Below are 12,009 nucleotides of genomic sequence, written 5' to 3' on the forward strand. Positions count from 1 at the left end.
TCTCTTCTTCTTTCTCTCCGCCGTTTTCTGTTTCGACGATTTACGTTTTGAATACAAGTGCGGAAAGTCGACAAAACTCTTCCGTAAGTTTCTCTTACCGTTGTCCAATATTTATCTCGTGTCGTTGAACTTCGTTTTAACAAATCGGGGAAAACCTGGACTGTATGCCGTTGTGTTTTAACCGTCTTGTCTCTGAAGTATGATCAACGCGGCGTCAGATCACGCGGTGAAATACAGGGTGACTCGAAATGTTGGTGAATCATTCTTTTTATTTAGTCGAAAGTCTCAAACATGCCTCGATAAACGATGTTTTGCAATCGGCTTATTAATTGTAACTTCTATTATATTGTCTTGAAATTATTAATGGTATCGGGTTTAACTGTATTTTTAGCTTTCGTTGATTATCGAATTCCATTTCATTCGTACATACTTACATACATACATTCATTCGTTCATTCATTCATTCGTTCGTTCATTCATTCATTCATTCATTCATTCATTCGACGTTGTCATACTAGTCTTGGTTAATTGAAAAGGAATTGTTGATGAACTTGTGTAACTGAAAGGAGTTTCAGCGTCAATTATTACAGCAATTTATAAACTGTTATAACCTTATGAATTCCAATTAGGCAGCCAAGTCAATGTTATATTTAACTTTAAGTCTCCTTATAATTACATGTGATTGAAAATTATTTGGAGCTTTTTTTAAGATGCACACTGTAGCAAATTTCGTCGGAAAACCTTAGAAAGTTGTGATAGTGATAGGCATGCTATCGAAAGTAACCATTAGTGATTGACTCGAATAGAAAAATTTGAATTTGAAACTGGAATAGAGTGGCGCAAACAGTTGAAGCAAGGAAGTCGGCGAGGAATAGAATTTTAACATCACGCAATTATCAATTGCGTCATTAAATCGCAGTTGTTAATTCAATGTTTGGAAAAAATATCGCGGTTATTCGAAAATGTGTATGAATAGTTGAAAAATCGTATATCTTATCAGACGCTCGACTTGACTAGTGACTTTTCGTTTGTTATTCGTATCGCTTCACTTTGATATAAAAATTGCTGTAACATTGCTTGTTATTGAGGCATAGCATTGAATTGACGATCCTTAGGCGACTCCGAGATCAGCATCAGGTACAGGTGCACCGTAATGTGATGTACTCGGTTAATTGTACGAAAGAAAGAGCAAAAACGTTTCTATCGCCCGAAAATTTTTGGAAATTTGATATAATTTTAGAAGGGAGAGAAAAAAAAAAAAGAAAACAGAAAATGCATGATTTACGATTGCGAAATGATACGAATCACAATACAATGCTGTCACACTTTTACATCGTTAATTACATACACTTTTATGGAATTACAGTCAACCTCATTGTCAGTGTATAATTTCTTAGCCCTTTGTTTCTTCGCCATACTTCTCGAAGTTTAGAGGAAAAATACGGTCGTTATCAAGATTTGCTCATCCGCTCAACGCGTGTTTATTTATACCTCTAGTCATCATTTATGCGGTGACTACTTTTTGCATATGTATATCTATTGTGGTAATCGGTACACAAAATGTTGCATTGTTAATCTTGAAACATGAATCAGGATGTAGCAGGTTTTAATCCTTGCGGTGTATTAACGCTATATACAGGTGAGGGTAAAAAAAAAAACCCGTCCCGATTAGAAACGTGAATAAAATCCAAACGTGCGGTTTTCAAAAAATTTATTTTGCTTGAATTAGGTAATTAATAAAATCTTCTTCACATCTTTCGTAGGATCTTAAATTAGATGTACTAGATCTTAAATTTTCAAACGAGTATGATTTTTGTACCGAAACTGTCAGGGTATGAAAAATTGGAAACGGAACGTATTTTGGGATGCGATATTCCGGCTTTTAAATAAACCGTGAATTCTGAGGTTATTTTAACGGTCACCGCAGCCTAAACCGTCAAATCTCACGTTCGGTGCTGACATTCAGTCGGTGGTGTTGACGGGTTGTTGGGTTGTTACATTATATCAGATGTTGAAAACATCGAATAATGCTTTGGATCCCGCGAACCGAAACACATAATTAAACGACAACAGGGTCAGCTGTAATCGACTATGTGCCCTCCAAGTAAATGCAGCGTATTGTCATTTTGGATGAGATACTCGCCCAATGCTTGAGATCATTTGCGATTTTAATCTGTGGCGTTACTTTGGAGTTTATTGCAAACAGCGAAACGATTGCGCCAACAGTTGTCGCAGCTAACGACGATGGCGTGATGTAACTTTATTCATTAATTGTGTTTAATCTAGATGTCACTCTCATGTTCGCGTTTACGTCTGTTTCAGGTGTGATGGGGCTTACTGACGCCAGCAAGTATGAGCTGAGACAGCATAACTAATTGTAAGTATAATTTATTGTTGTAGATATATCACGTCGGTTGTGTATATATACATATATATATATATATTATAGTATAAGATAATCGCGATTTAAATTATTGCTCGAATATGGACACCTAGGGACTAAATTCATCGAAGAAACCTATACGACTACGAATAATTTGTAAAACCTATGGTATCTCTGAGTGAAAAGTATCAACCTATCGGTTTGATAATATTTGATGAAACAATCCATGAATGAGATGGATCACTTAATTTTCTTCGGATATTTTTTTTAAGTCTCACATAAAGCAAAATTTGTCGAGTTATTTGTAATCGAAAACTTCGCAAAGATTTTTTTTTTTTTCATTATTCTGTTATTTTATAATAATACAATAGTCGAAGTTTTATTTTGAACAGGCACGTCTCTAGATTCACAGGTTCAGAAAAAAGTACGCGATGTGAAAAATTCGATGTAAAATTTTTCAGCTGCTAATTTGTTGGTTAGTTTTTTGAAGATTTAAAAAATATCGACATACTGCATGAAAAGTAGACGTATATGTAGTTCGATATTTCCTGCGCTTTGTAAATTAATCCGGAAAATTAAACGTCCCGTCTTGTTTTCGCGGAGAAAAATATAATATAAAACTTTTGGCGTGCGCAAATCTTGAGTCTATCTAAACACGCTATTACGTCATCGTTATTCGAAGGGTTTCGACAATAAGATCGGACGAAAATTCTCACGAGCGATTACTTTTATTTGTTTCATTGAATTGATTTCAGTCGAATGGTTGCGCGTGCTTTGAACACTGCAATTGGACATGTCGAGCAGTATATTTTGCGAATTTTTAACCTAAATACAAGAAGACTTCATTCTGAAATCGGAAAATTGACGGGCAGGTCAGTCGTTCGTGAAAACTATTTGAGCGTCTCACATTACGGACTGTTTATACGATGTACTTCATTAATGTGAAATATTTTTTGTCTTGCTTCTATGAGGGTCAGCTACATGCGATGACAAATGATCTGATTCCATATTGATTAGTGGTTTTCCTGTCGCAGGATGCTTTGTTCTCTGAATCCTAATTTTGAATGAGCATTTGATAACTTTTTTTAAATACAATTTTTATATCGTTGACACGTTCCATTTGATTCCTTTGTTATCGAATTTGCTTTAACCGCAGTGTGTAAATCCCTTTGGTTTGTAACTACGGTGTCAAGGGGTGTTTCACCGAAGCGATTGAGATCTCGATATCGTTCGGAATCATTTTGTAATCTGCGAAATTACACTGAAATTATTAATATTGAAATGAAATTCTGCACCGGTAATCGTCAAAGCGATCGTTAGTAGTTGTGCGAAATCATTTAAAATCACCCAACTCTCTCTGTCATCTTACGATATCGTATGAAATTTTAGAAATCATGGGAAATCACGTAATCAAAGTAAAATTTATTTTGTCAAATGGTTTCTCGTAATCACATTTTTCAAATGTAAACGATCACGAAATATTTAGGAGCGGTTAATGTGCTCGCCAAATGGCTACATTGTGCTTTTTTCTAGTAGGTTCTGCTTTACGAACGTGAACTTTAATTATTCGATTAATTACCGACTCTTATGATGGATGGATGGATTATTCCAGTCCTGACAAAAGAGGATGAATTGGTGTTAGGAAAAGACCTGAGCTCAAATATTCATTCGCTTTGTATACTTTTCGTACACTTGCCAATTCAATGTAGCTAAACCTCAAGCACCATACCGTACCTATAACAGATTTCCCTGAAAAATGTCTTCCGAACCTCGGCTCATTTTCTTGAAATCAATCATACTTCAAACTTCGACTCTACGACGCCCTATTCGCGTAACTCTACAAATGAAACATCGTACAACGAATATTGGACAATTATCTTTTTCAAACAAATTTAGGAGCCTACTGTAAGTTGGGATGTGTTTCTCTGGATAATAACAAACAGAGTAAAGTTTGATGACTACCAAAGCGTTCGGATAGCCAAGAATCGCAGAACTTCATGGGGTCCATTGGGGTCTTCATGTGTCGTAGAAATATATCGTCTGGTATGTTCAATCTCGTTTATTGTCGCTTTAGCAACCGATGTATTCATAAGCTGGTGGCTTTGCGATTACAAATGTTTTTGGTAACGTCGGTAGTAATTATTCGATAAACGTCGATGTGAAAGGGCACGATGGAGAAGCGTCAAGACCATAAGATAACTACTGTCGTCAGCCTGAACCGCAGGCGTTTAATCGCGACCCACCCGGTCCGCATCCCTGTATATTAAGACTCGGGTAAAGATGGCGGCTTGCTGTCCCGGCTCTCTGCCATTACGCGATTCCAAGGAATCGTACACTCGTAGTTTACTCGTAGTTCGTGCGAAGGATGGAATCACGGTGGACGGCGCAGAGAGGAGAGAAGCGAATAGAAGAGGAGAGGAGCAGAGGTGAGTCGAGAGGAGAGGAGAGGAGAGGAGAGGAGAGGAGAGGAGAGACAGAGAAAGATAGAGAGAAACAGAGAGAGAGAGAGAGATAGCAGCAATCAATACGCAGCCGACAGCAAAACCACTCCAACCTAGCCGAGCCCGAGTCAACCTGACCCCTCCAACCCAACGTCGTTGGATACTCGCTGAGATATGTGCTTCACATCTATACGTAGGCTGCACATGTCTCTACAGTCGCCACAACATCATAACGGAGAGTTTACTCGGGAGAAATTCTCTCGCTTTGGAAACATTGTTGTACACCCATCGTATTGTGCCATGCCACTTGGCCATTTTCACTCGTGAGTTAGCTGAAAATATGATTAATTCTCCCCGTTTTGCAACGGGTTGAGCTTATCAAGATATGTAACTGCAGTGATGTTTATTATACGGGGCACAAGCTTCACTGACGAGTATAAATTTTATATGTTGATTGAGGAAGAGGAGTAAGGGGAGGATGTGTGCTTGCATTGTGTACACTTGGGAGATTGAAGTTAACTCTAACGTTAACGTCACGGAACATCAGGTGGAAATTCATTATTTCGTAATTTTAGAATGACTTTCGACGAGGAGTTAGCTGTTGAGAAATATGGCTATTTTTGGTTCGTTATGATTTACTTAATGTCAGATAATTCTAATGGCGCGAAGTAAAGATTTTTTTGCTGAACTTGCCTTCTTACAATAACGGTACTAACTTTAATCACACGTGCACTTATCTATCGTCCAGACAGCGCACTGACATTGAAAACGCGAAGTGTGCGTGTCTGATAAACCTGCACATATCGACAAGCCTGATCCATGGTTTAATCGTTAGTCAGTCAGTTGTTCAGAGAGTCCTGTAATTGCTGTCTTGACTGTCGATGATTTTAGAAATTTTCGAACGATACAAATTACAAATCAACTTTGATTACCATTTGAATGGTTCCATCACTCCAATAACTAGCTCGCTTGTAATATCCGTATCATCATAATATTTAACACGTTCACAGAGGATTGAATTACTGAATGAAATAGACACGCGTCTGACTGTATGAAGTATTTCTGATTTTTACTTGAATGTTTCTGTAATGTTGTTACTGCAAAAAAGCGCTTTGAAGATAATGTTACGATTGTGTTGAATCACTTTGCTGATGAAATAATCATTGCGTTTACAGTTGATACAGATATTGCATACATTAAATGACTCGTGATGATAGTTTATTACTAATAAATTTCGTTTAACGATCACCGTCTACTATTACGAGTTACATCAGCGTAGCAATGAGTTTACAACTACACAACGTTATGAATGCAAATGCGAACCTGCGCGATAAATTGTACAGTGTAGGTAAGGTAATTAAGTAACCGTGAATTTTACTTGTCGTGCTTTTAATAATTCTTTATACTTACTGAGGGAATTTATTTGAAAAGGTAGCTAGACTAGTTGAATAAGTAATTGAGGGCTATGCTGGTGTTCCGAGAAAATATGTAATTCGGATATTAATATAAACCATTGCTGAGAATGCTTTTAAGAATTCGTATCATTTCGAAAAATTCATCTTATAATGTGAGTTAACGAATTTGAGAAAAGTTTCATGGATCAAAGTCTCACCGTATATTAAATTTGTTATCCGATGGGTGATGCACGTTTTATTTCTCACTCTCTAAACATTCAATTGTGAGGAAATCAAATTTTATAACCACGATAAACATTGTTACGCGTTACGAAGGATTCCAGAATCTACACTAGGTGAACCTGCTAGTTCGTATAGTTTTGACAACTCGTTAAGGAAGTAGGTGGGAATTCAGGGCCAGGATGGATTGACACGAAGTCATCGACGGAATTACGCAGCTCGTACAATTACAGTAAGACACCAGTTGAAAACTCCGGGGAAAAAAGAAACGGAATAAACAGTCTCTCACGATGTGGGGTGGACTCTATAATCCGATTCAATAACGACCGTAAGCAGCAAATGACTCTTGTGTACAAATGTTCATAAATAGTAACATCCAATGACTCTTGTGTTAACCTATCGTGAATATAATGAAATCGAGAAACACATCCAGGCAATCAATATTTCAGCACCGCAGATGCTGACTTTATTTATCATTTAAACGTAATAGGTTTGCGGAGGGAATGCGAAAGATCAAAGTGGCTCACTCTTCGTTCCAATCCATCAATGCGAAACCGATTGTCAATGTTCCGAATCGTGTTCCGATAGAAATATGTAGTTGTACGTTTTGATGCCGACGAACACGACAGTTGCTACTGTATACATCTCTCATCGATCACAAGTATGTTTTCGTAGCAGTGACTGAACTGCAAATTTCATCTCGCCAGCGTTCGTTGATTAGTAATTATAATTTCCAAATTTTTTTCCATTCACTTCTTGTCACTTGTTGGGAATTTATATCATGTTTGACATGACAGATTGAATTGAAATCACAGTCTCTAATTCTGTAAAAATTAAACCTACTTGTCGGAATATTGGAAATGACATCTCAGATGCTCTGTTTCTGAATTAAGAATAGGACCAACGCTTATTTCGAATCTTTAATTGGTGCAAAATAAATCATCGACCTACCGATATTTCTCTTAAAGCAGAGTTATGTGTTGATTTCATTCTTACAAAGTTTGCAATTTTCCTGTACAGTGTTTTGACCAAATAGCAGCATCAATGCCCACTAACGTTCGTCACAATTACGATTATTTTTGCAAGTAATTAAGTCCCCGTTGTGACAAAATACAATATCCTGAAAATACAGCAAAGACGAGTGTATTTTAAAAGCCCATTTAAAACTTCTCCAAACATATTTCAAGGACCTTTCTAATTTACATATCATTCCGAATCCTCTTTGTCGCACGTTTGGAAGCTCAAGAGCTTATCGAGCGTGAGTGATTAATGGGCAAAAACGTTGAAATTCGAACGTCCCATCCCTTTTATTCTTTCTGGACTCGCAACGTCCGGGTTTGTTTAGATCAATCCAAGTAATAATTGTGCGCATCCTTTCTCTTCCAGAGGACTGGCATGGAGAAAGAGAACTCCGGAGGGAGCGCGGACAACGCGCCAGGAGGGACCTCGACCTCCGCGTCTGGGGCTTCGGTTACATCAGGTTCAGCTGCCGAAAAAATTCAGGCAGATCAAGCGAACCCTTTGCTGGACCCGACAGCTCTCTTCAATGGTAAGTGCCTGTCATTTTCATCGCGATTTTCACGAAGCATTCCGAGCGATGCACACTACTGGGTGGTCTTTTTTAATCGCCCCAGGCGAATACCTCGGGAACTGGAAGAGATACGAGAAAAAGTTTGATACAAACCCTGAAGGGTTTCGAGGGGGAAAGATAATGCTGATACGCGTTGATTCGTGGATTGACCCACTTTCGTGTTTCTTCGCGCACTCTGCGATTTAAGACAGGGAATACGTATTGAGAATATTCCGCAATGAAACTGGAATAAGTATGCATATTCTTTGTTTTTTACATAATATTTGAACGGTAAAAAACTATTGTACGCTGCGAGGCGTCCGTTTAAACTTCATTCAAAGACCCTGTAATAATTTGTCCTAATTCACAAGTCCATCTGCATCGCCACGATTATCGTCCGATCAACGAAAATGAGCAACGAATTGTGTGGCGAAGCTTACTCCCTCTCTCGCTCTTTCTCTTCGCCACTACGTCTATAATCTGCCGATTAAACTACCTTTCACCTTTTATTTGCGAACGCTGCTACAGGGACTGGCGAAATGAAACGGTCCCGGGATACTGCGCGGTATTAAAAGAGGACCGGCGACGTCGTAGTTCCACTTCATCCCCGTTCCACCACGAATGTCTGTCCGTCCTGCCGCTGCTCCTGCCGTCAGGACGAGCGAAGGGACAGAGGGGCAGCAGGGCTCCGGTTATAACGGGGATGGGGAGCAGCTATGCCGGTTCTCGCTGTATATTTATTGATTGCCACCTCACCTAGCCCGCTTCTCCTCTCCTCTCCTCTCTCCTCGGCACATCCCAACCCATCCCCGGGGTTCCTCCGTCGAACAGCCCCCGCGCTGTTCCCGCTCTCTGTCTATCCGTCTCTTTTATTCTCTCTTTACAACCTCGCCATTCGAATGTCGGTCCGAAGAATTTCGGACCGCCAGGAAGTCGGCTTGACTAGAGAGGGGCACTCGAGGAACGAGAGTTTCGGCATTAAATCCGAGTTACCCGTGCAGACACGATTTTTCTCTACGCCGGATTCCGTCCGTCATATGGTAGTTGGAAACGTAATTTGAGGAATTTTTTTTACAGAGCGTACCGCTTTGAGGTGAATTATTCAATATCTCGGGTGAAACAGGTTTCACGGAACATCGTTTTGGATATAATAAGTTTTCCGGTTTTGTGGGGGATATTCTATTGGGCTGCCAATAACCGTTCTAGCAATTGTAGTAGTAAGCAGAGGTCACCTCGGATTTCTTGATAGGATAACCATCTTTTTTACAGATGTAAAAATATTGCAGTCAATTTCAAACACTCGAGAGTTTGAGCATTTTAAAATTCGAAGAGGATTCACGATTGAATTGTGAATCAACGCCCGCTCACCTGTATTGAATGCATCGAAAGACCATGCAGAATCAAAATAGAAGAGTTCTGATATAACAAGCAGTTGATTCGACTCGTAACGACAACTTTGTATTGATTTACGGGCTGCAAAGTTGAAAATCACAAATGTTCTGCGCATCGTCATTGCCGGTAAACTCCTGTTGCATTCACAATTTACTATAAATTAAACTAATTCAAGTTTCAAACGTGCACTGTATTCTGCCAGTTATACAAGGTACATACGAGCGTAAAAATCCTTTTTTCTTTTTATATTGTTTTAGCGACAGGAGCGAGTGTAACAGCCTTTTAGAAGCTTGTTTTGTTACTCGAGAAAATGAAATTGACATGTCGTATGCGAATAGCTTGAGGCAGCTTTCATCTCCGGTTTGAAAGACGTTTTATTAACTCCTTTATTCAGTACCGACTTCGGTCATTTCTCTTTCTTAAGAGATTAGTGCGCGAGCACACATTATACAGGTATTTCTATTTCCGGATACTATACGGGGTCGAAGTTGACGTTGTACAATAAAAACTCGCAAGTATTCATGATTCGTGAAATTCATGATCTTATGGTCTTTTGACGCACTATCACTTTCAGAGCGACAGTCTTACGCTTATATGGCTGTCCGTCAACTGAGTTCACTTTCGAACAAATACGACTTATAAATTCCCTATACTGGCGATGATACAGATTTTTTCAATTTAAAAAGTTAATTATTATTAAGTATATTTGTTTTCAAAGTAGAATCAAAATTTCTTAGACCGGGCACTTTTCGAGTTGGGGTTGTTTGTGTCTCACAAAAATTCTATGGTGTTTTCACGGGCCTCAAAAAATATCTTTGCGATATTTTTAAAGTAAAAATTTGAAATCTGGTAGCCAGGGTTTATCTTAAAAATGTATTGTTCTTAACTATATTATGGTTCTGAAATAATTTTTTTCGTGAATTTAGAATGGTTTAACTATGCATGGCCGACTGGCTGGCTTCTTTTTCATCGAACAATTCTAGCCTTTTTTTTTTTTACAAATATGCCTCTTCCCGTTCGTTTTTCGTAATTCATCTTGATAGTCATTGTGGTAGAGAACCGTTCGAACTAAAAGATAGATCTCTTTGACTTGCAATTATGGAACGTACCTCGTTAATACGGAACGCTAATACACCATTCGTTATTTTTCGTCTCGACAACCTCAGCGATGACGTAACGGAGCGTCAAGCGTGACCGGAGCAATTCCAACTACCTACGTTCAAGGTACAGTATATACGGCGCAAACTGTGCTCGATAATCTTTTACAACGTATACGAGGATACCTGCAAAAGACGATAACTCGTCAACGATCCGGAGCTAACGTTTGACGGGAGTTACGGCGTTAATTAACTTGGTCGCGAATACGCCGTAAGATGATTCGTCGAACCTCCGTAGGTATCAATTTAATATCACTCGTCATCGAAGCGTACAACTGTATGTTCAGAGAGGTGTCGGGTGAAAACAAAAATGTAAATGCTAAGGTTAAGGTTCCTTCTCTGTTTGCATGATTTTTTTTTTTTTTTTTTTTTTAATTTATTTGTTTTTCATTCAACCATGTCTCACTCGCGAAGAGTTACTGGTATACAGATAGATACACGCCGGTCGATATCTTTGCAATTTAATCCATTCAGAGTTGGGATGTTGGCATTTGTGGGAAAGCTATTGGAAAAAGAAGTTTGCTGTAATCGATGCAGCAGCCGCTCTATAAGGTAGTCGAATAATCACTTATGGATATTTGTTGCGATGTGTAGAGCTTTGATCAAGGATTGTGGGAACCGTTTGGTTTATTACGATTAAGCTTGTTAGCGACTTCACGTTTCCATCGAGTTTATAGACGGTATATTTGTAACGAGTATTCGTCACTTGCACTATTATTTTTTTCGTCACGCTTATTTATCACTAATATTTGAGTTTTTATGGCGGAAGGTCGTTACGGGGATATAACGATTTACTATTTCTACAAGTTTATTGATTGATTGATTGATCGACTGATCGACTGATTGATACCCGTTCATTCTTTGTTCTGGACGTTTCACGTACCTGCTACTTTGGATTATATATTTGACAGGCGTCTGTTGTATGTTTATCGTTTTTATACAACAATAATTCATGTTACCACAGTGAGTAATTGTTTAACATGTGATAGGTACACGCTTACTTGATAATTAATCTCATATTTTCGGGTTATCTTGACTGATTTGAATTCCATTTGTTTCACTGGCTGTAGTGACCTAGAATCTTTACAATGTATGAAAAATCGACAATCTGGACCTGAATCTGGATCAAAAATTTCAAATTTGGTAATATCGATGAACAACAGATTGCAGGGGAACATTCATTTATCCAAACGCTACAATATTGCTACTTTTTACTCGTCTCAAGTAATCGGCGAAAATAATTTTGTCAAAGTTGAACATGATCGTCAGAAGTTAATCGAGTTGTTGACCTTGTGTAAACATTTCGTTGGTTCGGCACAATTTTCAGGATAGTTTAATGTCAATAATGAAAGCCTGCGTTACTCGCAGGTAACCTTTTGAAGAGCCTAATCTTTAATATCTATCTTTTGATTATATGCGCTAATGCGTTGAT

At 38.5% G+C, this 12,009-nt stretch overlaps 1 protein-coding gene across 13 annotated transcripts in view; it reads left to right on the top strand.

Annotated features, from left to right (window-relative positions):
* The window catches only part of LOC107223829 (bromodomain adjacent to zinc finger domain protein 2B), a 117,801-nt gene that overhangs the window by 61,390 nt on the left and 44,402 nt on the right, over positions 1-12,009 (top strand). For all 13 annotated transcript variants that reach the window (XM_046736319.1, XM_046736330.1, XM_046736318.1 and 10 more), the window contains exons 2-3: positions 2,323-2,377; positions 7,845-8,007. In XM_046736319.1, coding sequence (XP_046592275.1) covers positions 7,854-8,007 — 154 coding nt within the window. In that variant the 5' untranslated portion in view covers positions 2,323-2,377; positions 7,845-7,853. The remainder of the gene's footprint in view (positions 1-2,322; positions 2,378-7,844; positions 8,008-12,009) is intronic.

The sequence above is a fragment of the Neodiprion lecontei genome, chromosome 4 (genome assembly GCF_021901455.1).
Source record: "Neodiprion lecontei isolate iyNeoLeco1 chromosome 4, iyNeoLeco1.1, whole genome shotgun sequence".
NCBI lineage: Eukaryota > Metazoa > Arthropoda > Insecta > Hymenoptera > Diprionidae > Neodiprion > Neodiprion lecontei.